The sequence below is a fragment of the Oryzias latipes genome, chromosome 13 (genome assembly GCF_053564925.1).
Source record: "Oryzias latipes strain Hd-rR chromosome 13, Olatipes_Hd-rR_3.1".
NCBI classification, from domain to species: Eukaryota; Metazoa; Chordata; class Actinopteri; order Beloniformes; family Adrianichthyidae; genus Oryzias; species Oryzias latipes.
Genome location: NC_136249.1, coordinates 2,344,634 through 2,371,807, shown reverse-complemented (window position 1 = coordinate 2,371,807; position 27,174 = coordinate 2,344,634). Strand labels below are relative to the sequence as shown.

At 41.2% G+C, this 27,174-nt stretch overlaps 1 protein-coding gene and 1 long non-coding RNA gene across 2 annotated transcripts; both read left to right on the top strand.

Moving 5' to 3' along the window:
* Window positions 1-22,342: 22,342 nt before the first annotated feature.
* LOC144981414 (uncharacterized) lies at window positions 22,343-24,678 on the top strand. Its single transcript, XR_013647074.1, has 3 exons — window positions 22,343-23,469; window positions 23,539-23,643; window positions 24,298-24,678. It is a non-coding gene; the product is annotated as an uncharacterized LOC144981414 (long non-coding RNA).
* Window positions 24,679-25,696: 1,018 nt separating this feature from the next.
* lpar5b (lysophosphatidic acid receptor 5b) lies at window positions 25,697-26,802 on the top strand. The gene is made up of 2 exons (NM_001293063.1): window positions 25,697-25,735; window positions 25,882-26,802. The coding sequence occupies exons 1-2, from the start codon at window positions 25,697-25,699 to the stop codon at window positions 26,800-26,802; spliced, it is 960 nt and encodes a 319-aa protein (NP_001279992.1).
* Window positions 26,803-27,174: the final 372 nt, after the last annotated feature.

The following is a 27,174-nucleotide window of genomic DNA, read 5'->3' as shown; positions in this document are numbered from 1 at the left end:
TATTCAGTTGTAGGGGTGTGGCCTTCCAACAAGCTCACCCCTGATTGGCCAGACTGGTTGCAATAGAAATTTTGACTCAAACCAATCACTGCATACAGACATCCTTTGGCTCCAACATGGTGGCGTCCGTATCCTAGAGAAGCGGCGACTGAACTCACTTTACTTGGTTGGAGCTGGAAGTTTGCAGTTTTCCACGGGTCAAGTGATCCAGTTCTGGTATATAGTCAATCCTTTGTCCTCTGTCCTTAACATATATTTTATGTGATAAATGCTTGTCAAACTTATAGAACACGATTTTTAATCTTCATTTGTAACAATGTACTTTTTCTGGTTGTGTTTTTGTGTAGCCACAAGATGATGAGTACCCACACAGGACAGCAGGGTATGCTGTCCTCCTCAGTGTGTTTGGCAGCTGATGCAGCGATGATGCGGTGGCATATCGCACTCTGCGATCACTGGGAGCCATTATGACTGTCACCTACAGCAAGTGTCATCACTTTTGGCCTGCATTAAGCCGAAGTGAAACCCAGTACAGGATAAGGAGGCATAGTGAAACCCTAAACAAACAAACAAACAAACGTTTAGAGTATTACAAAAGGAAAGCATTCAAGGTTAGCCGACTGAAATGACATGGAACTATGCTGCAGTCACAAGCTTCCCATATATTCTCCTCTGAACTCATTACAGACATTTTATTAGAAAGTTTAAAAAGTTGTTTTAGTTTTTGAAAAACATAGGACATGTAATTTTCAACACGTCACACTTCCAAGCATGTTCACTGAGGTCAACTTTTTCTCAATTTACTTTAAAAAAACACACTTTAACTTTGTAACTATAGGTAAAAACATCACCCAGTAAATGAGGAAATGTATGAGAAAACAAATCAGGAAAAGAAAAGCTAAATACAGTGACCATGTTAAAGAGCCATATTTTAAATTCATGTATTCATGGATGTTGAGAAGTTGGGTCGCCAGAACAATTTGATCTACAGGTTTTGCTGTAAAATTCCCTTTGTTGTCCTAGTGCCAACCAGTTATTTCGTTTTCTACTCTTATATATCCTTTAAATTCCAGATCGAGAGGGAGGCAAACAGCAGATCCAACTGCTCTGAGACAGCAAAGGGCTTCTAGAAGTGGGACTTCCATGAGAATTCAGCCTGAAGGGACAGACAGGCATTTTGTATTTTGAGAAAAGAAAAATTTCACTGGTATAAGGCTTTGGAACTTCCTCATCAACCATCAATGATTTTAATAATTCATTGTAATTTACATGTTTTTGTCGATTTTTTTCGAGTCAATCAGAAAATACCTGCAAAATAGCGAAACTGTGAAAGGTACAATGCGGTATAGCGAGGTAACACTGCATGTCAATTACCTTACCTCGTTCCTGCCGTTGTGGTTAACACTTTTACCTCGTTGTGACCAGTAACTGCAGGTTTTTTCACCCACTTTAGTTTCTCTTGCATTGCTGCTCTTCGCCTCTCACGACACTGCGTTTGACATCATTGCCATCCTGTTTCCTGCCTTCCACAATGTTTTCTATCTTGTTAAAACAAACTTCTAATTCTTCAGCTATAAGGAACATTGGTTTTGCACCTTGGAGGCTCTGCTGTAAACAGCTTGTGCCCATTTTTGTCCATTTATCAACAATTCAAAAAGTTTTTATTCATCTGTTCTGGACTTCCAGTTTAAATGTACTGCTAAAAATACACATATTTAGGAATACAAGTTTATGTGCAAGACATAAAAAACCCTCCATGTTTTTCAATAAGCAGAAAAGACATAAAGAATAATATTTGTTTGCCTTTTGTTTTGTCTAGGGGTGGAGGGGTCACTGATGTCGACGTATAACCACCACTTTATTCTTTACCAACCATTAGAATGGACAAACGAAAAGCCTGAAGTCTGTGCTGTGACACTACCACGCTCCAGTGTGTCCCGTCTCCATGTGCACATAAAGATTTTTATGTTGTAGTTCTGCAATAACAGATTTTGACACCTTTATAAAAAAGTTAAAGTAAAACCACAAATTCCTGCAACCGTATCAGATTCTTTAAGCCATTGGGTTCAGTTGTTAGCGATGGCAGTTAAGTGTGAGTGCCTCCATGTTGGTCTGATCCACCACAGACACTTGCAGCATAAACACTGTGTCCTCATTAACTCTGCACAACAAGGCACTTTCTCCTGTTTCTTTTTCGTAGGTGGTTCTCTCAAGATTGAGTTTCTATAGCAGCGACTCAACAGCAATGCAGTGAGTACATGTTTGAGCTGTCAGTTGGTAAAGAAGACCTAACTTATGGTACAGCAGACCTCTGCCCCTCAAAACCTCATAAAAGTCAGGATCTGCCAAAAAAAGGTTTTTGATGAAGCAGAAGAAGAACATTAGCTGGTATTTTTTTTATTAAAGCCATGATTTAACATGTAGGAACAAAACTTTAAAAGTTATTTTCAAAGTCAGTTAATACATGATCATCTTAATAATATAAAACTAAAATGTAAGCGTTTAGAGTTCCAAGTCTCTAACATGCATTTTTTTGTCTATTTAACTTCTATGCTCCCACTGGCCTAGGTTATAAAGAACAACATTAGTCACCACAGCTTTGCAGATGACACACAGACATATATAACAATGACACCAGAGGACCGAGGCCCTGTACAGGCTCTCGGTAAATGCAAAGAGGACATTAATGACTGGATGTGTCACAAATGACATCACTTAAACAAAACCAAAACTGAAGTCATTGTCTTTGGGGCTAAACCGTTGGAAGTCACTACAGAGTTCAATGTATTCATCTAAAAACCATCTACCAGGCCAGATATTTGGGTGTAGTGATAGATAGAGAAGTTTTAATAAACACATTAAGGCAGTCCCAAAATCACCAGTGTTGCCAGATAGAGTCATGGTTTTCCAGTCTAAAAATGATCTAAAGCCTGCCAGACCCAACAAAAAATGCACAAAAACTGTGTTTAATTAGCCGTAATTAGCAAAAAATAATCATCCTTTTCCCCCCCCTCATTTTAATTAAAAGTCCAACTTTGAAACATCTTTTAATGATATTACATTAGCTATTTCTGCAGTCAATCTGAGCAAAACAGAAGAAAAACAAATTCCTATTGGACTTTATTAGCGACCACTGAAGAACAAAGATGAGCTATGTATGCCCCCCCCCCCCACCTTTTTGTTTTTCTTTTAACTCAAACATCAAGAACAGTTAAATAAAGGCAAAGGGAAAAGAAGAACACACCAGAGGTTCTGGGGTAAATTATTAGCATGAAGAAAAGTGGAAATTGTTCTTGCATTTCAACTTTCATGAATTTCAGTGAGGTCAAATAATCTATTCAAATGCCTTTGTGAATAAGGAATGGTTGGACTTTTAAAAAACGTGTTTTGTAAATAGAAATTGTTTAAGTAGAACATTAAAAACAGTGAGGACATGTAAAAAACAAAAAATAATTCTACAATGCAAAAAAAATTATTTAAAAAAATCAATATGAGTGTACGCTGAGAACATTCAACCCAGTTTACATGGGATAGCACAATCTGCATGAGGCTGTGCTCGGCTGACCTCTGACCTCCAGGCATTTCTGCCCACAGAACTACGGCTCAGAGGATATTTTCCCTTTTTGCGGCCAGTCTCTGCAAACCCTAGAGACGGTTTGCAGTTTCTGGTCTGAAGTACAGTTTTTGAAATCCCCAGTCCAGCCCGTCTGGCACCAACAACCATGCCAAGCCAAACAGTGGGCTATTATAGCCACCAAGCATGTGTTTTGTTTACATGGCCTTCCATAAAACATCACTTTGGATCAAGGACCACAGTTTGTTGCCACGTTCTGGGGAGAATTCTACAAGCTCCTTGGGATCAAGGTCAGTTCTGTTTTCCACCCCCAAAACACCCCCAGCAACCAGGTAGAGCAGTACAATTAAGACTTGGAGACAACTTTACGAGCCATGTGTGTCAAAACCCTGAGCACTTCTTTTCTCAGCTGCTCTGGGCTGAGTGTTCACACAATACCCTCCTAAAGTCTTCAGGATATTCTCATTTTCAAGCACCTCATGATTGTCAGCCATCCCTTTTTCTCCACCAGGAACAATCAGCTTCTACCTCTGGTCCCGCTGCATTTGGGAGGTGTTGTCGCCGTTCATGGAGCGAATATCGACACCAGCTTCTTCAAATTAGGGGAGGTTCACTGCAGTGGCTAACCATAGGTCAGCTGCTCCTGAATACAAGGTGGGGGACAGAGTGTGGCTCTCTTCCTCCGAAAGGGGGAACTAGGGAGCTGCATCCCCGTTATATTGGTCCATTCTCCATCACCCGGATCGTTAACCCAGTGGCTATCAACCTGGACCTTCCAATCAACTTGTGGATCTACCCAGTCTTGTGTGTGTAAGCTGAAGCCAAAGAAAGACAGTCCCCTCACCCAACTGCACCGTCTCCTCCAGCACCCCGTTTGTTTTGGATGGGGGTCTAGCTTCAACTGTCAGCCGCCTTATTGCCTCCAGGAGGGTTGGTTGGGGCATCCAGTACCTTGTTGAGTGGGAGGGTTATGGCCCTGTGGATTATCAATAGGTTCAAGAGTATCATATTCTGGACCGGAACCTGATTCACTGCTTAACCGGGACCACCCTCACCAACGTTGTTGTCCGTCTTTGTGAGGGGGGTTATGTTAGGGGTTGCCCCCTAGTGATGTTTCTTAGGTTCTGTTTTTTGCAGGTTGCCTTTGGCCTCCCCTAAATTGGTCATAAGTGCCAGTGATTATCTAATGTAGCTTCCCTGTTTAAGGACGGTTTATTCTGGGTTTGGTTTCGGAGCGTCTTCTATGCTGTCTCTTATGTTTGGCCTTTTGATAAAATCCTTGAAACCTTCTGGATGTCTTCAAGTCTTACTGGGTACATCCTCCCTGACTAAACGTAACAGGCTTGTCATTTTCATCATAGGTATACCGCAACCATGAAAGACAAAATGAGAAAAAGAATCAGAAAAATCACAAAGTTTGATTTTCAAATCATTTATTTGCAAATTACGGTAGAAAATACGTTTTCTGTCAATTACAAAAGTTCAACTCAATACTTTGTCATATACCCTTTGTTGGCAATTGTTGCACATTTCACTGGATGACAAGACCAGTGTGGGTTTTTGGAAAGTTAGACTTTAGTGAGCAGCTGGAACAGAAACAGCACTCAGTCAACTTCTGTCTCCGTGTCTCATCAAAGAGGCTCAGTAGACGCCGCTCTTCTGGACTGCTCAGTACTTTTACCTTTACTTAAAAAGTAAAACATCAGTAATACCCATCTCGTTCCCACGTAATCATGGTCTTAACCATATTTGCAGAACTGCAATTCTGTTCGTCCGTTAGCTTTAGCTGCTAAGTGCTAGCAATCTCGGTCATTACATTAAAAGCATCACAAACAAATAGTGACACAAACAATATAACAACGGCCAACTTCCGGTACTATCTTCAATCTGGTGTTTCATTTACTGTCTCCGTTTTACTGTTATTCTGCCTACCTGGAACAGAAACAGCACACAGTCAACTTCTTTCTCCATGTCTCATCAAACAGGCTCAGTAGACGCCGCTCTTCTGGCCTGCTCGATAACGGGAATCTCCATCTTGTGGTGAGACTCCCTCCAAAAGACTTTCTATGAGGTTGAGATATGGAGACTGGCTGGGCCACTCCAGGACCTTGAAATGCTTTTTATGAAGCCACTCCTTTGTTACCCAGTCAGTGTGTTTGGGATCGTTGTCACGCTAAAAGACCAAGCCACGTTTCATTTTCAATGCCCTTTGCTGAGGGAAGGAAGTTTTCACCTAAAATCTGATGATACACAGACCCATTCATTTTTCTTTTGGTCCCTTTGCTAAAAAGCATGATGCTTCCACCCCCATGCTTTACAGTAGGTATGGTGTTCTTTGGATGCAAGTCAGCATTCTTTCTCCTCCAAACACGATGAGTATTTTGGTTTCATCTGACCATAGGACATTCTCCCAATCCTCATCTGGATCATCCAAATGCTCTCTAGTAAACTTTAGTAGAAGCAACTAAGTCACCCTTACCATATTTTTGGACCACGAGAATTTTGTTTAATATTAGACATTCTGCATTATAAAACGGTGCGCCTTTAATATGAATTCTACTTGCTGTCCTCAAAGTGAGTTTCTGTGGTGCACGGCAAAACTTTCAAAATGATCAACTTTGATAAACTACAAATCCATCAATCCACCGCTTGATGGATTGTTGGGGAATTATGGGTATTGTTATCAAAAGCCTGGCAGAGTGCTTCAACTGTTTGTAAATGAGTTGCGTAAAGTTTGACTTATGTGGTTGTTTGGTTTTGTTTGATGCACTGCGTGCTGCTAAAATAGCCTACTTTTTGTAATTAAAAGCATTTTTTGCTTCTTTATGTAGAGAGCTGCAAAGTAGGGACCGAAGAGTCACAAGCTGCTCTGCAGTTTCAGGTTGGTGAACGATGTCAGAACCAAATATGGAGAAGCTGCCTTCATATCTGGAACAGACTTCCAGAAAGCCTTCGATCTGACACGGTTGATTAAAATCTCGGTTATAGTTTTCAGCTGAATTTGATTCATTTTCATTTAAAACCGCAGATACTTTAAGCTTCTTTTAAATTCAGCTCTTCTTTACTTTTCTTCATTGATCACTCCTTTTATGTTTCATTTAATGTTTTATATAAAGCACTTTGAATTGTCTTTGCACATGAAGTGCTATATAAATAAACTTGCCTTGCATGTAAATCAATACATGATTGTTTCATGTCTTTACTGTGAAACTAAAATTGTTTTTGCCATAAACTTAAGTTTTATTTCTATTGCGGCATTAGACTTGATAGATTTAAGCCACGTAGCCTTATCAAGACTTTCCTTAAGGGCAAGAACGCAATCTGCAAAAACAAGTAGGATGAGCAACCTGCTGGCAGCCAATCTACAGAGACACTGTTTCTCCGTGTGCGTTCTGAAAGAAATCAGATTCCTGATGAAAAGCCAACATCTTAATCGAATAAGTTCAATTTTCAGAGCACAGTAAAAGCATTTTCCCACTGGCAGAATGGGGAGGGTTATTGGATTTTTTGAATATGAAGTATTTTCTCTCCCATGTGTTCCTCGCCACATGTCATCCGTTGGACGTCTGTGATTGGTTTGGCTTGACTGAAGGAAGTAATTTACACAACAGGAAGTCATTTGATTGTGTTAATTGTGAATAAAGAATGGCTCTGCAAGACTCTTACTGAGAAAAGGGCAGATTAAAGAGCTGAGAAAGGAGAAAAATCAGTGCAAAGAATGCACTCCAGCAAATACTCAAAGATCAAAGATCTTTCTTTTTCTCCTCTCCTCTCCTCTCACACTCATTTGATAAATACTGATCAGCTGGTGATGTTCAGCTATGTTGTTTCCCGTTTTGCTTGTGTCTCAGCAGTGGTCACACAAACACAACAAGCTTTAAACATGATGAAGCAACCCCATGGGCAAGCGCAGGCAATGGTTCAATTTTCAGCCACAGTGTTCTTGTACAGTGATCCAATAACTGTCAGGGTTCTTTGTTCTGCCTTTTTGGGAAGAACAGCAGTCAGTTATTCACTCATCCATTCTCAGAACCTCCTGAATCCCTCACAGGGCTGCTGGAGCAAACCCACTATACTATTGGGCAAAGACAGGGTACACCCTGAGCGGGTCGCCAGTCTATTGCATGGCCAAGATGCTAACATGCACACCAAGGCATGTGAGCCTTGACAATAAGAAAAAATACCATCTAACGTGCGGTGAGGTTCACGACTGGTCTGCTCTGACGTCATCAGTCAGTTTTACAAAAAATAAACCCATTAAGATTATTCACCATTAAGTGTGTTGTTTAAATTCCATTTTTAGCCTTTTTCTTCAGTTTACAAACTGTAGCAATGAAAAAAGCTGATCAGTTCTACTAAGATATTTATATTTATTGCCAAGACTAATACTGCTTTTGTCTTTATCTATGCATCGCTTCCTGAGCCTTCGACCCCCTACTCCCCGGTCAGCACTCAGTTTCTGGTGAATGACGTAAAACCCTAGACAAAGTTGGCTTGCTTCAAGTTCCACAGTCTCTGCTCGTCCTGCAGCTTCCCTGCAGATCGTTGCCCCTGCACTCCTTGATCTGGAGCTGCAACGACGACTGCACTCCACGTACCTATTTCTGCACTGGAAGTGATGGGGCGGTGGACCTCCTCCGAGTTCTATAGAGACTTCAGACTTAAATCAACCAATATGTTAGCAGCAGAAGGAAAATAATTTCTTGGATTATGGATGTTTGAACACTATATTTTGCCAGGTGGAAGTCTCAAATTTAGGATGTTCTTAAGCTCGTATAATATTATGCCAGTGGAAGCGTCGGATTTTGGATGTTAAGCTTCGTGTCGTCTTACAGGTTTGGTTCATGGCGGTTTCAATTTATAGTTCCCTACAGCGTCTTTGCAGATATTGGCTCCATGTTCAATTTGCTTGGGTCTCTTTCTCTTCTATCTAGATAGGGTGTTCTCTTCGTGATGCTGCACCTTTGACCGTAGGGAGCAACCCTACGGTCAAAGGTGCCGGGTCACACATAGTAGTCATACTTGTAAGTCTGTTGAATACAAGTAAAAGAAACTAAAAGAAATATGGAATAAATCTTCTTTACTTCATGAGCTGTCTGACTGAAATGACATTTTTTAAGTTATATTTTTTCTCCCACTACTGTATGTCAGTGCAAATACATACATGGGAGGAAGCTGGAGTACCTGGAAAAGATCAACACATACACGATGAGAACATGCAAACTCCTCACAGAAATGTCCCAGCTGGGTTTGGCATCAGGGCATTCTCGCCGTCGGTGTTTGGGTAGTGCCAGCCTACAGGGAGTCATAAGCTGCATTTCCATTACACAAACAAACATGTGTTTTCTATGCAACTGGAATTGTCAATTTAAAAAGTTATAATAAATAATGAGTTACTTAACATTAAGGAGTAGTTACATTTATTTTTCATTACATTTAGTTACATGTACAAGTTATATCTGGCTCTGGGAATTGTTGGTTGGTGATTTCACAGAGGAGCTGTGGATCTAATATATTGACATGACACACTCACTTGTAACCCTTGTGCTATCTTAGATGACCCCCCCCCCTTACAGTGACGTGTTCTCCCTACCATGACAAAGGTGGATAAAGGTGGAAAGATTTCATGTAATCCATGGACACCAGTGAAGATCACAAATCATTGAAGAAAAAAGGTTCAGAGCACTGTCTAGTGGGTCTAGATGACCCAACTCCCAATGCTAAAGTGTCTAGAATAGCACAAGACTTAATGAGTTGTGACACTGTGGGACTTCTTGTGACGCTTGCTGTGAGGCACCTAAGATAACCGGTTCAAACAAGAAGCACATTGCATTAATTCAAAAAAGTGTTTCCATTGCAGTTTTGCTAAATATGTCAATTTTAATATGTTTCAAAACCTCCTCCACTCCTTCAAGCACATTTTTTCAATAACTACTAGTTTTTTCTAAATTAACGTGTTTTGACAGGTAGGGAGGGCTGGTGATCATGAATGACCCAAAATGCAGAGACGGGAGGCACACGGTCCCAGGGCAAGGGGTGTATTCACAAACAGAAGGGGCTGCTAAGCAGGGAAACAAAAACTCACTGTGGGCTAACCAGGTGAACAGGGCAGAAGACAGACATGGACATGACAGCCAGGGAAGAGACGTTAATGGACCAGCACAAGAGGAAGGCAGAGACATGACTTAAATACAGACAGGAAACAGGTGAACATGATCAGGAGAGATTGGGACCAAGGAAGTAAAACTCAAAAGCACGACGAAACAGGAAACCTTCCAAAATAAAACAGGAAACAACTAAAACATGACAGAAACAAGATTAAAAAAACAAAAACCAATACAAAGAAATCCAAACCATGACATGTTTTCATTAGGCGAATTTATTATCATACTTTAGTGAATTGATAAAGATGAGAGACATTTTTGGACATCCCCCCACGCACAAATCAAGAATAAAATTTTGTTTTGTTCCCCTCACATTTATAAAATGTTAACTGTCAAATGTCAAAAATTACTTTAAAACATGAAAACCCCCCACCTTTTCTCAATGTTTTCTCTTTGCCTCTGTGGTTCCACATTCAGCCATTTTACAAAGGTTGTCGCTCCTCGTTTAGTCAAGCAGTAGGCCATTTTCAAGATGGAAACATCTGTCTTTGTTAAGAGCTTTTTTTCTTTCTGCTGACAGCTTTATTATAGCTCTCTTCTAATTAACATAAGTAATAAGCCTTTATTTTTCTGTGGCCAATGGCAGCCACTAATTGGAAAAAAAGAAGTTAATAAAGAACTGCTTGAGCTTGGGTTTCCAATTTTCTTCTTTTGCCTGTGAATACTACAGCCAGGATGTTTTTTTTTGGCCTCTAATGAAACATGATGCAAGGTTTGGCCTTGTTTTATTGGCAATAGTCTAAACGATTGCCTACATCTGCTGCTTTTCCAAAAGACATTCTTCTTTGCCACAGTGGGACTGTGTTTTTCGTGCCATAGGGGCATTTAAGAACTTTATACATGGATTCATTCTGGTTGTGTTTACTAATGTCAAAAGGTCTTGCCTTTTGCAAGTCCACTGTTGAAAATAAAAAAATCCTTTTCATAGTCTGTCTTGCCTCGATAAATAAAGGTTAAACAAAAATCTCGGTTAAAATGGTTGGTTGGGTGTTATTATGAATACGCTAACACGACTAACGTGTCGCGATGTCGTAATGTGTCTTTTTTTACTAGCAAGTTTGGGAGTTAGCATAGTCACAGTACAGTTTGTTTCAGGAGTATCAGTCTTTTTTTTACATTTTCCAAACAAGGTTGGGAGTTGCAGACTGTGGTAATATGGCTAACGCTTCTAATGTTGCTAACATGTAGTGTGTTAGAAACAAGTCGTAGAATTGCCGTGTGAACACGGTAAATAAAGTCTGATTGAAGAACTTCTCACTGACTCTGTAACCAAACGAAAAAATAATGTTCATTTGCAACAGCGGCTAGATTGTATTTTCATCTTTTGTTTTTCATTTCTTTCCTTCTTTGCAGGTTTAGTTTTTAAGTTTTTTGCTTCATTCAAGTTCATTTTTTTTTCAATAACTTCTTCAGGTTTACAATGTGCATTGTCAGTTTTTTCAAATCTTTCCATCTGTTACCGGCGCCAGCCCTAGAGGTAGCTGGGTGGCACACAGTTGGGGTGTCTGTGTTGCCAAAGGCGGTATGGCTGTGACTGTGGACAAAACCAAAACACGTCTTATCAGGCTGAAGCTCATTTAATAACTGAGCGTTCATTTAAGACAGTTTCACAATGACCAATATTCCATATTTGTAATAAGTAAACACAATAGAATTAATTAATCTTTAACAATGGTTATGAAATAAAAAATAAAATATTCAAAAATAATAAAAAAATAAACCCTAATTCACAATAAACAAAAGTATTTGACTCATAATGGCAGAAATGTTACTACACAAATGCATTCAGTTACTCATTTCAACTTATCCATACTAATGCACTAAGTCCACATACACTCTTGCAATTCAGGCTCATCAAAGAGACCGCTCCACTAAATGGCGGTGAAACAGCGTCGGTATAACACATTTTGAAAAAAACGCCTTTTTAAAAATTTAGGAACATTCATTGATCTTCTCCAATAATCATGCATTACTTTGAAATAAACCACATCACTCCTAACATCACATTTAACACAAATAAAACAACATACCTGTGGACAAAACCAAAACACGTCTTATCAGGCTCAAGCTCATTTAATAACAGAGCTGTGCCTGCACTTTCTTCATCGATTGTCCACAGCGGTTTAACAGCACCGACAGCACTAACTAACTAAGCCTAACCCTACTGGTGGTCATGTGTAACGCACCCAACTCAAACAAATATTATAAGTTACAAGAAAAAGAAGGGGGGTTATTTTCTGTCACTGCTTTTTTATTTTTTAACCTACCACACATCCATCCATTCATCTTCTTCCGCTTATCCGGGACTGGGTCATGGGGCAGCAGTCTAAGCAAAGATGCCCAGACTTCCTTCATCCCGGCCACTTCCTCCAGCTCCTCTGAGGGGACCACAAGGCATTCCCAGGCCAGCCATGAGACATAGTCTCTCCAACGTGTCCTGGGTTTTCCCCGAGGCCTCCGCCCAGTGGGACATGCCCGGTACACCTCCCCAGGGAGGCGTCCAGGAGGCATCTGGACCAGATACCCCAGCCACCTCAACTGGCTCCTCTGGATGTGGAGGAGAAGCAGTTCTACTCTGAGCTCTCCACAGGTGACCCAGCTCCTCCCCCTTTCTCTAAGGGAGCACCCATTCACCCTACGGGGGAAGCTAATTTCAGCCGCTGGTATTCGGGACCTCGTTCTTTCGGTCATGACCCATAGCTTATGACCATTGGTGAGGAATGGAACGAAGATCGAACAGTAAATTGAAAGCTTTGCTGTTTGGATCAGCTCTCTCTTCACAACAACAGACCGATACAGCAACCGCATAACCACGGACGCCGCTCCGATCCGCCTGTCAATCTCACGCTCCGGTCTTCCCTCACTCGTGAACAAGACCCCAAGGTATTTAAACTCCTCCACCTAGGGCAGGGACACTCCACTCATCGAAAGATGGGAAACTACATCTCTCTGATCCAACAGGACAACATCATCTGCATAGAGCAGAGAGAAATCCAGCGTGCAGAGACAAGTCAGCCAAGACACTCCCTCAGCATCCAGAGACTTGAGGTACTCATGGCAGACTTTGCCCAATCCTGGAGCCTTGCCATCGAGAAGCTCATTTAACTCATTTCCTATGCGGAGAAGTGCCTTCAGCCAGAGCGCCTTCTCTGTAACAGCAGCACAAGAGTGGAACTCTGTTCCTCACATGATTAGAGACCTCACTACATACACTCTGTTGAAAAAGCACCTAAAAACTGGTTCACATCACAACAAACATGTCTACATTGAACTATTTTAATGCCTGCCCCTTCTTGTCCGATCTGTCACCTTTGTGTCTTTTATTTCTTTTTATGTTTCTCACTGTGTGCCTTTTTCAATTTAAATGATTGTTTATTGCACATGTATATTTTCTATTAATGTATTTAATTCATGCTTTGAAGTTTTTGGTTGACGATTTTAACACCTGTCTGGGGACTACAGATGAAAAATAGCCTTTGGGCTAACCCCTCTCTACGGACTGATTCTAAGCTGATTCTAATTTGACCCAAACGGTTTCAGTCTGTTTTTTTACGTGTGACTATCAAGGTTGAAAGTTAGTGCAGTCACAGTAACGTTTGTTTTGGAGCTGTCAGTCTGTTTTTTAAGTGTTGCGAACAAAGTTAGAAGTTACAGGTAGTGTGAGAATACCATTCAATTTAACTTATTGGTTGTGGCCAACATAGCATGTTACAAGCAAGTTCTAGAGTTACCGTGAACAAAATAAAGTCTGACTGACTGTTGGATTTATCTGCAGCTGCGTCTCCAGTAAAATATGAAATTGCTCAGACTGTATTTGCTATTTTCAATTTGTTAAATGAAAACACCACGATTTTGAAAAAAACTCAGAGTTACTGCAAGAAGTTTTTGTGGTTTTTGAGAAATCAAACTGGACATATTTAGCAAAACTGAAATGGAAACACTTTTTTTCGAATAGATGTGCTTCTTGGTAGGAACTGGCTGCTTTGGGCGCTGCACACCAAGCATCACAAGACGTCCCACAGCGTCACACAGCTCATCAAAAGTTGAGCGTGTCATGCGGAATTGTTGGATTCACAGCTTCTCTGTGAAATCACCAACCAACATTTCCCAAAAGAGCTTCATCCGTAGCCCCTCCCACGTGTAAGGAGGTCGTCGTGTGAAGATATCTTTCCGTGTTATCAAAAAGGAAAAGGATCCAACTGCGTACTTGTTAGAGATTTTGCAATACCCCTGAACAGGCTTCTCACACGTGTCTCTGTGTGAGGCTCGTTATGGTTACTATGGTCAATGGTGTGGCAGCGCGGCATTACTGTGACGTCATCCCAATGCTCCCTTGCTGTTCTTAACAGAATCAACATAAAACACACTTTTTCTCATTCGTCGCCATCTTGTTGAATGATTTATCACGAGGGTTGGTTTGTGTTTATTTGCATAATAATTTCATGCAAACAGTGTAATTCCAAAATTGTGTTTTTTTCTCCAGAAGTTCGATAACGTTTTGTGCAGATGTGTTAAAGAAACACAGCTTCTGACTGTTTTGTCTCACTTCATGCGTCTCATAGTTCAGCGTGCCTTTTTGTGACACGAGGTAGAAAGTAGGCCATTCATAACCCTGTGCGACCTTTAGTGAGGAGAATACGCTATTTAGAAAAACGTCATCTGTGTTGTCCTGCTTTGCTCTTTTTATGGTTACAACAGTTGCAAGTTAGCAGCTTTTTACTGACAGCAGCATTCTTTTTATGTAGGCATGAGAGCATGGTTCATGGTGAGTTCTGAGGTTGCAGGAAAGGAAGTTTAGATGCAGCAAGCACAGCATTATCTGTCTTTCAATTGCTGCACGTGTCAGACACTTTGCTGGCCAAACCCAGCCTTTCATTGCATCAGAGGCAAAAACCTACAGCAGGACTAACGAGTGAAATCACTATTGCATCTCCCTTGGACTAGTTAAAGAAGAAAATCAAATTCTAAATCTAACTCTAATTCAGGCTGTTGATACAAGTCAACAGTCTAACGTAAATATGATGAAATAAATAAAAAAAACGATATTGGTTATAATGAGCTTATGTAGCATTTCTCTGAAATTATGGATAATTGCCAGTAGAGTAAACCAGAATTCACAAATGTCACTTTTATTATAGTTTTCCTCCACACGCCACTAGATGTGACACAGAGCAGAAAACTCTTATGTTGAGCTCCTCAATTGAGGAACCCACATCTCACTCCTCCTCTGAGCATTTTCAACCTCCCTATAAGTGTGTGTGTGTGCTAGAAAACATCCCATAATAGCTATCATTACAGCCGCCGTTCTGATCTCAGTCTTTCAAAACGTAATGGCTGTGAGAGCTTGAGTGGAGAAGAGTGGTAGATTAGAGATCAGGTGATGGGGTTAAAAAGAGCGGCTTTGGGAGTGATTCAACAAAGTGGTGCCTTTTTTGTCCTCTGGTGGGAGACGCTCAACAAAAAAAAGTCACAATAAGAATAAAGGCTTTTCACAAATAAACACATGATACTATCATTTCTGTTAGTCTATTACCTCTTCGTTCTGTTGCACAGCAACCCAGTGACCCAAATCACCATTAGGTTTGTGACTCTTACTTGTAGTATTTAGAATATATGGTAAATCTGTGTTTGAAACTTGTAAGAAGTTTAAAATAAACATTAAACATTAAAGAGCAGCAACTGATTTATACTGTTTCTTTTCACTCTGTGCTGACTATGTGTATCCTGCTGACACACATTAGTTCTTCCATCGTGGATGTGGTCAACGTGTGTTTAAGTTCTGATCAGCTTTCTTAAAGTCATATTCTTATGCCATCCCTGTCATTTAGTGAGGACCATACATATTTGGACACAGACACATTCTGTCTGATTTAGTTTCTGTAAATTACCACAGTGAATTTTAAATAAAACAACTCAGATGCCATTGAAGTGCAGACTTTCAGCTTTTATTCCATGGGTTGAACAAAAAGATTACATAAAAATGTGAATAACTAAAGCATTTTTTAAACACAATCCCTTCATTTCATGGGGTGGTAAGTAATTGGACAGATGAAATAACTGAAAACAAAATGGTCATTCCTAATATTTGGTTAAAAGCCTTTGTTGGCAATGACAGCCTGAAGTCTTGAACTCATGGACATCACCAGATGCTGGGTTTTCTCCTTCTGAATGCTCTGCCAGGCCTTTACTGCAGCGGCTTTCAGTTGCTGTTTGTTTGTGGGCCTTTCTGTCTGAAGTTTAGTCTTCAACAAGTGAAATGCTGCTCAATGGGTTAAGATCAGGTGACTGACGGGCCATTCAAGAATATTCCACTTCTTTGCTTTAATAACCTCCTGAGTTGCTTTGGCTGGATGTTTTGGGTCGTTGTCCATCTGGATTATGAAACGCCGTCCAATCTGTCATGGTTTTGAGTTTGTTGTCTTGTTTTTCGTCTTAGTTCTTTTTCTGTCTTGTTTTCTGTTTCCTGTTTTATTTTGAAAGGTCCTGTCTTGTCATGTTTCTTGAGTTTTACTTCCTTTGGTCCCCATCAGCCCTGATCGTGTCCACCTGTGTCTTGTCTGCCCTGTCTGTATATAAGTTTTGTCTCTACCTTCTGCTCATGTTGTTCACGTCTTCTTGTCTTGTCTCCATGTTTCATGCCACGGCACGCCAAGTAAGTTTTTGTTTTTGTTTTGTAATCCTGCTCTGCAGCGCCTTTTGTTTGTTGTTTTGCATTAAACCCCCTTGTCCCTGAACCGTCTGCCTCCGCCTCTGCTACTGGGTCCAACCGGCTCTCGAGCCTCCCCCCGCACATGACACAGTTTGGCTGCATTCACCTGGATCTGTGCAGACAGTTTGTCTCTGAACACCTCAGAATTCATTGGGCTGCTTCTGTCCTGTGTCACGTCATCAATAAACACTAGTGTCCCAGTGCCACTAGCAGCCATGCAGGCCCAGACCATCACACTGCCTCCACCGTGTTTTACTGATGATGGAGTGTGCTTTGGATCAGGAGCTTCTCCATGCCTTCTCCATACTTTTGCCATCATTCTGGTAGAGGTTGATTTTGGTTTCATCTGTCCAAAGAATATTTTTCCAGAACTTTTTCAGATGCTTTTTAGCAAAGTCCAATCTAGCCTTCCTATTCTTGAAGCTTATGAGTGGCTTGCATCTTGCAGTGTACCTGTCATGTCTCATCAAGCGTCCTGTTGTCTCGTGTGGGGTTTCCTGTTTTGTTTTGAAAATCTAACCTACCTCTCCTTCCAGACCTTCCCCTTCCTGCTGTGTCTGCTTCCCACACCTGAGTCTGCCTCATCATCCCTGATCATTCCCACCTGTGCTTCCCCTCCTCATGTATTTATAGCCTGTGTTTCCCTTTGTCCTGTGCCTGTTTGTCATGTGCTTTCACCTGCCAAAGCAAGATAATCTCTTGAATCAAGCAATTAAATCCTTAAGCTCTGCATCTGAGTCCAGTCCTGTGTTCTGCCTTGTCAGTACCCTCTGGATCTACTTTCATGCAGTCTTCTTTTGATGGTAGACTTGGATATTGATCCGTCTACCTCCTGGAGAGTGTTGTCCACTTGGTTGGCTGTTGTGAACGGGTTCCTCGTCACCATGGAAATGATTCTGCCATCATCCACCACTGTTGTCTTCCGTGGACGTCCAGGTCTTTTTATGTTGCTGAGTTCACCAGAGCTTTCTTTCTCCTAATACTGTAGCAATTTCTGGCTTGTTTTTTTCTGTTTTCTCAGCTTAATGATGGCTCCTTTCACCTGCGTGGAGAGCTCCTTTGACCGCATGTTGTCTGTTCACAGCATAATCTTCCAAATGCAAGCACGAGTCCTCTAATCAACTCCAGGCCTTTTATCTGCTTCACTCATAATGACATAACAAGGGAATTGCCCACAACTGCCAATGCAATAGCATGGAAGTCAATTGTCCAATTACTTACCAGCCCATTGTTACGGTTTGTTTCTTTGCTCTTGTGGTTTGTTTCCTTTTTGTTCTGTGATGTTTTGAGTTTCACTTCCTGTTTTATTTTGTAGGGTTTCCTGTTTCGTTGTTGTTTTGAGTTTTACCTTGCCCCATCAGTCCTGAGTGTTTCCACCTGTGTCTTGTTGCCTTGTATGTATTTAAGTGCTGTCTTTCCCTTCCTCCTGTGCTGGTCCATATTGTATTCTTCCCCGGTTTCGAGCTTAATGCATTTTTAGAGTGTTTCGAGTTTCTAGCCTGCTGTATGCAGTGGTTTTGGTTTTGTCTTTAGTTTTGTTATTAAAACCCCGTTCTCCTGCAACCTCCTGCCTCCTCTCCTTCTCTGCGCCTGGGTACTTCCCTTAACCCCCCGTTACACCCATGAAATGAAGGGATTGTGTTTAAAAATGATTTAGTGTGTCACATTTTTATGCAATCTTTTTGTTCAACCCATGGAATAAAAGCTGAAAGTCTGCACTTCAATAGCATCTGAGTTGATTTCTTTCAAATTCACTGTGGTAATGTACAGAAACTAAATTAGAAAGAATGTGTCTGTGTCCAAATATGTAGGTTCCTGACTGTACGTGGAAATGAAGTCAGCCAGACGTTGCTAGACATTTCATCGATTCTCTGAGAAAGTCAAAATGCCTATTCTTCTATCATAAAAGATTAACCAAGTCCAGGTTATTTTACCAACCATGAGCAAACCCTAATCATTTGTTTTGCTTTATGTTGAACTTTTCTGCATCTGCATTCTGATGAAAGATTGAAAAGGTTGTGACTAGGGATGTCCCAATCTGATCACAAACCAGGCCCAATGTTGTGGATTCCCAACATGATTAAATTAGATGTTATGAGGACTCGGATGCATATTTTACCCTCATTATTTTGATCAGCGCATTTATTTGCATGAAGTGCAGTAAGAGACGGCAGTGGTTTGAGCAGGAGGCGTATAAATCAGGTCTGATGTGTGGAGATACTTTAAGCCTTTGACACCTGCATCTATCTGGCGGTTGACCCGCATTGGTGCTGAAGGCTTTCGGGTTGTCTGGACCCGTGGAGGGTTCTAGAGAGGAGTGGCCACATCTTACAAGGACGCTCAAGCGTATCTTGCATGGAGGCTTGTACGGCCTATGATTGGACCTTATGATTGTTCTGCGTGTGGTACGTGTATCATAAAGTATTTGTAAGGATAATGTAAGTCGCACGCACTTATTTTGCACGGGTACTTATAGTATAATGCTGCATTCCAGTCCGTCAAAAGGTGTGCGTACTGGCTCCTTCCAGGCTCTTTGCTTGCTGCACACATGGGATACATGTCTGATTTCCTCATTTCCAACCGTGATAGCGCATGGCTCAGGTGGCTGGGTGTAGGACTGTTGCGAAGGAAACCTGGAATTGTGTCCTGGGGCGCGATGAGCCGTGTGGGTACCTAGGCAAGACCCTTTGCTCTGCTGCCTATCTGGGTGTCCAAGTGCTTTGAAAATACAGGATTGTGGTGGGCCGTCACAGCATTTTCTGAGGGCCTAAAAAATATCTGAATCACGTGTTAATTATATTTTGTCCATGTATACTCATTAAATCATTCCAAATGGTCTGTCCATTCCGTTTTATTGTATTTATGATGGTTCTGCTGCTTCCAGACAGACGTATTTTCCCATTGGAGCATTTAACCAATCGCATTTCAGCTATCCTCTGTTCCCAGGCAGGGTCAGAGCTAAAGAGGCCTTCACGATCCGTTCTGAAGGCCCTCTAATGCAAAATAAACGTCAACCATTCATAACCTTCAACCGTTTCCTTTTTCATTTTAATTTTGAGTTATTTGATGCTGCTTCATTTTGAAAATTAAAAAGCATTTATGTTAATCCATTTTAATTGTCAAAGTAGACATTTCTAATTGAATTTTGCTACACATTTACCAGAGAACTTTTTGAAAATGAAATGTCAAATACCATTTTCAATATAATTTTAATGAAGTGACAGAATGAGCAGTGTTGAAAAAGAAAAAGCCGTTTGGTGGTTACTTATTATAATTTTATTTTTGAGTCAACAAATGCAGCTTTACTGTGAAAAGGAAAAAGCATTTCTGGTATTGATGTTTCTTTTTAATTATGCAACAGAAATGCCTCCATACTTCGAGTGCTGTGTAGTTCAGCAGTCAGTATTATCAGCTTTGCAACACTTTAGCAGCAACTTTGTTTTCTTCACACCTATGTTTTTTTGCCTCCTTACACCATACGATTTGCAACACCCACACCCCACGTGCATGTTGTCTAAAGGGCAATCTTCTTTGTCCTCAGAGAAAAAGCTGCATGTGTCAGCAATGTCCCCTGCATGCATTTAATAGCAAAGCTGCAGATCAGGTACATGTTCCAAAGTACTGAGAGGCAGTGAATGAAAAAGTAGGGCACATAGGAAAAACCCACAGAGTGTTCCGCTTTGCTGTCTGTGTTTTTAAACTTCAATGACAGCATCAACACTTTGTGCTTTTAATTTTTTTTGCTGATTTGCGTGCCATACTTTATCCCTTGCTTCAGAGGCAAAAGAAGGGTTAGACTCAACCCCAGTGAGTTCATTTGTTTTGTTTGTTGGTATAAATCCATTGTCCTTATCTTGCAGTTTTTACAGCCTTTTAATATGTGAGTGTGGGCTGAAGCATCCTGTGGTTGCAACTTTATCTGTTCACCTTCACTCACCTCTTTTGCTAGGGAATTTCTTTTGCGGTTGTAATCTGTGCACTTGACCTCTTGATGTTCTTGTCACTTTTCCTTGCAGAACCTTCTTGACTTTTTTGCTTTGTTGTCCATCTTTCACTTGGATCATCAGTGACATAAAACACCAAAGCTGCGTCCACACTGCCCTTAGCAACACCCATTCAAACAGGCATTTTCAAGAAAAGTCTTTGTAACACACTTGTTTTGGGCTTCCGCATTCAAAACTCCCACATTCATGATAAAAAAACTCCTGGCCACTGAACACGGGTTGAAAGTCAAAGCAATCAGAGTTTGACCCATCAGGGACTTGAATTTGGAAGTGATGTTTAGATGGCACCCATTCTATTCATGGAAGTATCAATAATTTGAAAATTGACCATTGAGGAGAAATTAATAATCGCAGTTTGTGTCGGGTTTCTATGACGCCAAGTCTTTCATTTATCGGAATAGAGCTGTGAAAGAAAACACCTGGAGCGAGATTCATGAGATTTGCACAGCTTTGACATTTTACACCTGGCCGCTTTCAGCAGTAGGTGGCAGACATGTGTTAGGTAGAAGAAGAAGAAGGAGCCCCTCCCTGCTTGTCCAGTGTGAACATCATGGGCTAATTGTGTGTTCAAGGATGTGCGTTTAGTGTTCTTGAACGTGCATCACATGTCTTTAAATGTGCTAAAGGGGGTGGATCGATCCCTGCCTTCCCCAGCCAGCTGCTTCCCCCCAAGCACGGCTAGTCTGCAGCTCACTGCTCCCCCTGGGGATGGGTCAAAATGCAGACAACAATTTCCCCATTGTGGGATGAATATAACAAAAGTATATTAATTAAATTAAAGCAGGACACTCAATCGTCAAATATCACGTTTTTTTTTGTAAAATATTCCAATTTCAGGAGAAACAAAAAATGTTAAATTGATGCAAAACATTATTTTTTTTATTGCCTGTTAAGAAGAGGGGGGGCCGCCTCGCCCTGTGAAGGCAACACGCTGCCGTTGTGAAGACACGTTTTTAGCAGCAGGAACGCGCCTCTCGTTTCCTTCCCCTTTTCAGCTCATGGTACAGACCGATTCTGGCCGCTACACCAGGTGGAAGCTCTTAGTATATGTATCATTTGAATATGACATTTTGCTTTAGACAGTTTGTGAGATTTGTGTGAGAAAATGTAGGTTATAAAACAGTTTTGCTTTCTCCCAGTCATGCTTAAGTGCCTTTATGTTTTTAGAAATTTCTTTTTATTTCTAATGGTGTTTAAACACAGGAAGGATTTGGAGTTCTTCATGGTTTGTAAATTGAGTTGTTTTTCTAATGTAAGTAGTTTTGTCAGACCGGTGCATTAAAAGGATTCATGCCTGTTTTTCAGAAGGAGAGCTGACGAAAGCGTGAACAAGCAGAAGGAGCTGATGTTCCTCTATTAGACTCCCGTCTTCGTTTTTCACACAGGAAGCTTGTTGTGACTTTAACCTGAGATAGTTCTGAAACGTGTAAACATGAGTCATTTAGGGTCTGACAGTTCAACTTCAACTTGAGTTTACTTTTGAGTGTACAGCTCAAACACAAAAAAGGCCAGCGGGGGTGGCAACTTGAGAAACTATTGAATCAAAAAGACCAAAGAGAGAAAAAAACAGATTGATGGTCAGCCTTATAATCTGGTGGGCGCTGTAGTGTGAAAAATAAAGGAACTACAAATTTCCTTCATTTCTACAGTGGCCACCAGGCGGACCATCAATGAACAACCTATTTTCAAACTTACGCCACACAGCGAACTGTCAGTCAGTCCGACTTTATGGACAACCCAGTCTCATCCTAAAATGTGTAGTAGCTACATTTGTCCACATGGAAATGCGTGAGTTTTACAAAAACGCCCCCTAAACTGTGAGGGGGATACGTTTCATTTAACGTATCCCCCTCACAGTTTAGGGGGCGTTTTTGTAAAAATCTCACGCATTTCCATGTGGACAAATGTAGCTACTACACATTTTAGGATGAGACTGGGTTGTTATGGACAATGTTCACAGAAACTCTACAATGTGTTTGAAACTCGCCACATGTTTGTCACGTTGGAAGAGTTAGCCATGTTAGTCTTGCTACATTACCTGTAACTCCCAACCTTGTTAGTTACATGTAAAAAACAACACACTCCCACACGCTACATGTAGCCATGTTAGCATATCAACAACAACCAACCATGTATATTAATCCATATTTATAATAATGTCATGACCTGTAGTGAATTGTGGGAAATAAAGCTTGTGTTGTTGTCAGTTGCAGCAAAGGTTAGTGGGTCACTTCCAGGGATGACGTTGCCCTGTTTGTTCATGTTGTTTGCTTTGGATTCTGTTTTTTTTAATGCCTGCTATTCATCAGGCTGCTCAGGGTTGTCCGGTGTTCAGGACACGAGTACGCTTAAAGTGTCACTCCAAATGTCTTTCGAACTGAGTGTTCCCAGAGGTCGTTCACTTGTGATGATGCTGTTTTTAGACAAAATGCAAAAAAACTGTGTTGTTTCCTAGGACAGTTTCTGCAGAGCGGCAGGAGTTCATTAGAAATTCACAGCTGACACGGAGTTAGCCAGCCCGTGTGTCATGTGTTCATTTCTTTTTCAATTTAAAATAAAAAACAACAATTCTATCATTTTTCATTTGCAAATTACAATCTAGGAAGATTCTGATGTGGTGACAGAAATGTTTTAGAGCAGTAAAACGAAAGCGGAAATATCAACCACCTTTTACACCAGTGAGGTTTGGAAAGTGTTCAGAAAGGTTTGTAAGAAGATTCTGTATGCAGCAGCAGCTGTGAAGAAAATCAAACAAACCTGAAATGCAGTCCCGTCATCCACATGTGAGGTAAGGATGCACATTTGTTTGATTCATTGTCATGATCTGACTAGAGTTCAGAGTGACCCAAATGCTGGAACCCAGAAGGAGACTCGGACAACGAGGTAAGTTTAGTAGATTTTATATAGAAAGGTGAGTAATGGCTTTCTTCTAGAGGAAGCGCGGCGGCTGACTGGAGGAGAGCGACAGCAGGATTCCGGAGGCGAGACAGTGTGAAACCAGAGGACTGTGAGGACCAGGTGAGTTCCAGAGATGATTCTTCCTGAGACAGAGACAAGAAGAGCAATGAATAACATGAAGCTTGGCAGCAAACAGGAGCATGAGCGGGCCAGACTATGCACCGTGAGAGGAACAACGAACTGGCGTCGAATGAAGATCCAGATGCTCCTTAAGAGGGCAACGGCGATGATGAGGTAAGTGGTGGCAGCTGGTGTCCAAAAACAGAGCAGGCGAGGGAGGGGGAGAGTAGCTGGCAGAGGCACCATGACATTCATAGACGAATAGGTAACTAATAAAGCCGTCATTCGGCGTTAACTGGGATTTCTGGGTGGGTGTTTGCAGACAGGTCCATCCTTCAGCCATAGCTTATTGACAGGTTACCGGTCATTGGTCAGAGTTAGGGTGGGGGGTCACGTGGGCAGGATTCTCAGACAGGTGTACCAGCGAAGCTGTCAGATAAAGCTAACAACATTCATGAATGTTTCTTATTCACACCTATAAAGATTCAGGAGTCTTCATTGTGATTTCACCACCGCGATAAAACAAAATTTGTGTCTCTGGTCCCGGTTCAGCCGTTTACAGTGCGATTATGTGCGATGGCGAAGTAAGAGACGTATCAAATGTGACATTAGAGTGTGTTTGTAGGTTCATCAGAGAGTTGCATACTAATAACAAAACATTTCAGATGTTCAGGCAGAGGAATCCCAAAGTATTGAAGAATGTCTTTTTATAAGACTGAAAGATTGTAGGTTAATAAGAATGTGGTGTTTTGACCCTTCCCTAAAGCTTTCCTGCTATAACCTGTTTTCTCCACATTTTGCTGATCTTGACTTTTTCCTGATTGACAGACCAGCGGCAGCTGATGGTTCTCTGTGGGGATTTCAGTAAAGCTGGAGTTCAGTGCTGGGGAAGCTGGATGAGCAGAAACTGGGGTCCCTTCTCCTCTGGAGGAGATCTGTTCTCAACAGAGCCCAACATGTGATGATGAGCAGCGATGTGGCCAGACTTTGACTCTTTTGATACAATTGTTAACCACAAACAGACTTTTCCCATGATGCAATGCTTCATCTACTAAATGTGAATGATAGGTACAATTCTGAATGTAAATGTAAAATTTGATTGAATGCATGAAGACGCCCATAAAATAAAATCCCCAACTGTTTTTTTTTGTTTGTTATTGAAAAACATAATTATGTTAAGTTTGTAATAAATATACCGCATTGATACAATTTTGTTTATTTTCATATCCAATATTACAATCCCAAGAAACATTTCTAAACAACAGCTTTGAAAATGTCAACTTTGTTAATAAAGCTTTAAGACTCAAAATGGAGCCACTAAACTCCTTAAAAAAACAAGTCTAACATGAACATCTCCAACTGCAGTTTTGATTTGCCGAGCATTAAGTGTTTGCTGCAATTCCTCACAGATGTGGTTTCCAGGTCATCAGCTCGATGCTTCAGGCAGGAACCGTGGCTCCTCTTCCCCAAGACATCCTGAACAACCAATCAGGCTGCAGGTCCAGGAAAATGGCTTTTCCAAAAGAACCTGCAACTAAAAGCATTTTTTAGTTTAAGGTTAATTAATAATTAATGGTTATATTGAACATAAATCGGTATTCTCTTGTAGAGCTGCCATCTGTTCTTCTGGAGAAGCACAAACTTTTCTGGGACTTTGTTTCTAGAAACTTGATCTGCAGAAATAACACATTTTAACTCAATGTAGTATTTTATGTACTTTTGAAGTTTATCACTTAAGTGTCCATTCAAGTATATGATTCAAATGTCTGCAATGCACTTTAATGATATATTTTATGACATAATAACTTGTTTACTGATTTTAATCTTGAGTTCATTTCAGCAACACTGATGACATACGCATAATTACTGTATGAATGACAGAATCATCCCGGCTGGCTAGAGCTTCTTCTGTCATGTTATCACCAAAAACAGGAACGGCTAATCGTCAAAACAGTTCAAGTCTCTATCGGGTTCCTTTTGCACATGCAAGACTTTCAGACTTTCATTCCTGGAACGTCTGCAGACACATCGTTGCTCCCGAAAAAAGCCATCGATCAGAGTCTCTCGCTGGCTTTGCATCAAAAGAGCCTGAAACTTTAGCTTGTTTTCTTTTAATTATTTTTATATATTTTTTAATCATTGTCACAGAGACAGAAAAATGACTTTTTGGCCAAACCTTAAGAGGGTAGTTTGACAGTTTCTTGGCTTATTAGCCCTCTCTTAACCCATGTGCGAGGACTGCTGTGCTGCAACTGTTTTCCGTCCTGTCAGAATTACTTCCTGTTCAGAGATCTGCAACGTCACTGCAAAAAAAAGAAAAAAAGCCTTTGATTGTGGCCGGCACGGAGGAGTGTTCACTGTGGTTTTTGTTACCGTCACCTTTCCACTTACTCCACTCACTCACCACCGAAGTTCTTTCACTCATGCCTGTCTGACAAGAAGCAGAGGACTTACAGAATGGAAAAAAACATGGTTTTTGCTGTCATTTTTGGACTTGTCATTGCTCTTGGTTTGCCTCTCAATGTGGTTTCACTGTGGATTATGCTCCGTCGCCATGGCCTCAAGTCGCCCAGTGCTGTTTTCATGGTCAACCTGGTGATCTCAGACTTGCTGCTCATCATCACTTTACCCCCAAGGGTTTACTTTTATGCGACAGAGACGGGGATCAGCAACGAATACGTGTGCATCTTCTTCACAATGCTGTTTCGCAACAACGTCCGCTCCAGCTCCATCTTCATCACCTTCATCAGCGTGGACCGCTTACTGGCGGTCGTGTATCCTCTGAGGTCTCGTCACGTGAGGACTTCGGCCAACGCCTCGAGAGGTGCCGCTCTGGTTTGGCTGGTGGTGCTGGTGGTGAATATCCCGGAGGGTTTGGCTTTCACTCGGAATTTGAGGCAACGCTCGGCCAAAAGGGCTTGTTTCGATTTTTCAGATAGAAACACCTCGACGGGAAACAACAGCTCATTGCTGGATTCGAGGCTGAACAGCTCATCGGCGGATTATTTTCAGCTGGTGCTAACATTCACCATGTTGGCAGTCAATATTGTCTCCACTGTTCTGGTGTCACATACGCTCCAGAACCATCTGAAGGAGTCTGCAAGGGTCAGCAACAAAATGAATGTCATGCTGATTTTTGCCATGAACCTGATGATGTTCATCGTGTTCTTTTTGCCAGTATCTTTGGTGGTTTTCTTTAACAAATGGAGACCTCATCTGAGTTGCCTCGCTAGCGTGAACTGCTGCATGGACCCTCTGTTGTACTACTTTTCTTTTGATGGCTTCTGGAAGAAAAAAGAGGATGTGGACACATCTCTTGCAAGAGAAATGTGAAGGCTGAACCCCTGGTGGTTTCCTAAACTAAGCATATGCCTGTTATGCTGTAAACTGTCTTTAATGCTGCATTTTGCATTTGAATGTGAGGCTGGTTGTGACATGCCACATGGGTCTGCTGCTGCTCTGGAAATAGGAGAACAAAATCAGTCAGCTTGTTGGATGAAATGTTTAAAAGTAGTATAAAGCTTTTTTTTCTTAATTGTACAGTTATCAGTCAGCAAACCTCCCTTGCTTTTGAATGACAACAACTCAACAGGGAAGACTTTCAGGATGACTTCAAGTCAGATAAGTTTGACTTGCATCTGTAAAATGTTTTTGACCTTTTGTGTTAATTCACCTTTTGGCAGATTTTAAGATGGCAACCGAGGT

Bases quoted from the DNA above. Each gene is read 5' to 3' on its own strand.
- lpar5b (NM_001293063.1), top strand. From the start codon at position 25,697: ATGTGCGAGGACTGCTGTGCTGCAACTGTTTTCCGTCCT. The intron at 25,736-25,881 runs GTCAGAATTACT...TCACCACCGAAG, and splicing joins CTGCAACTGTTTTCCGTCCT to TTCTTTCACTCATGCCTGTC.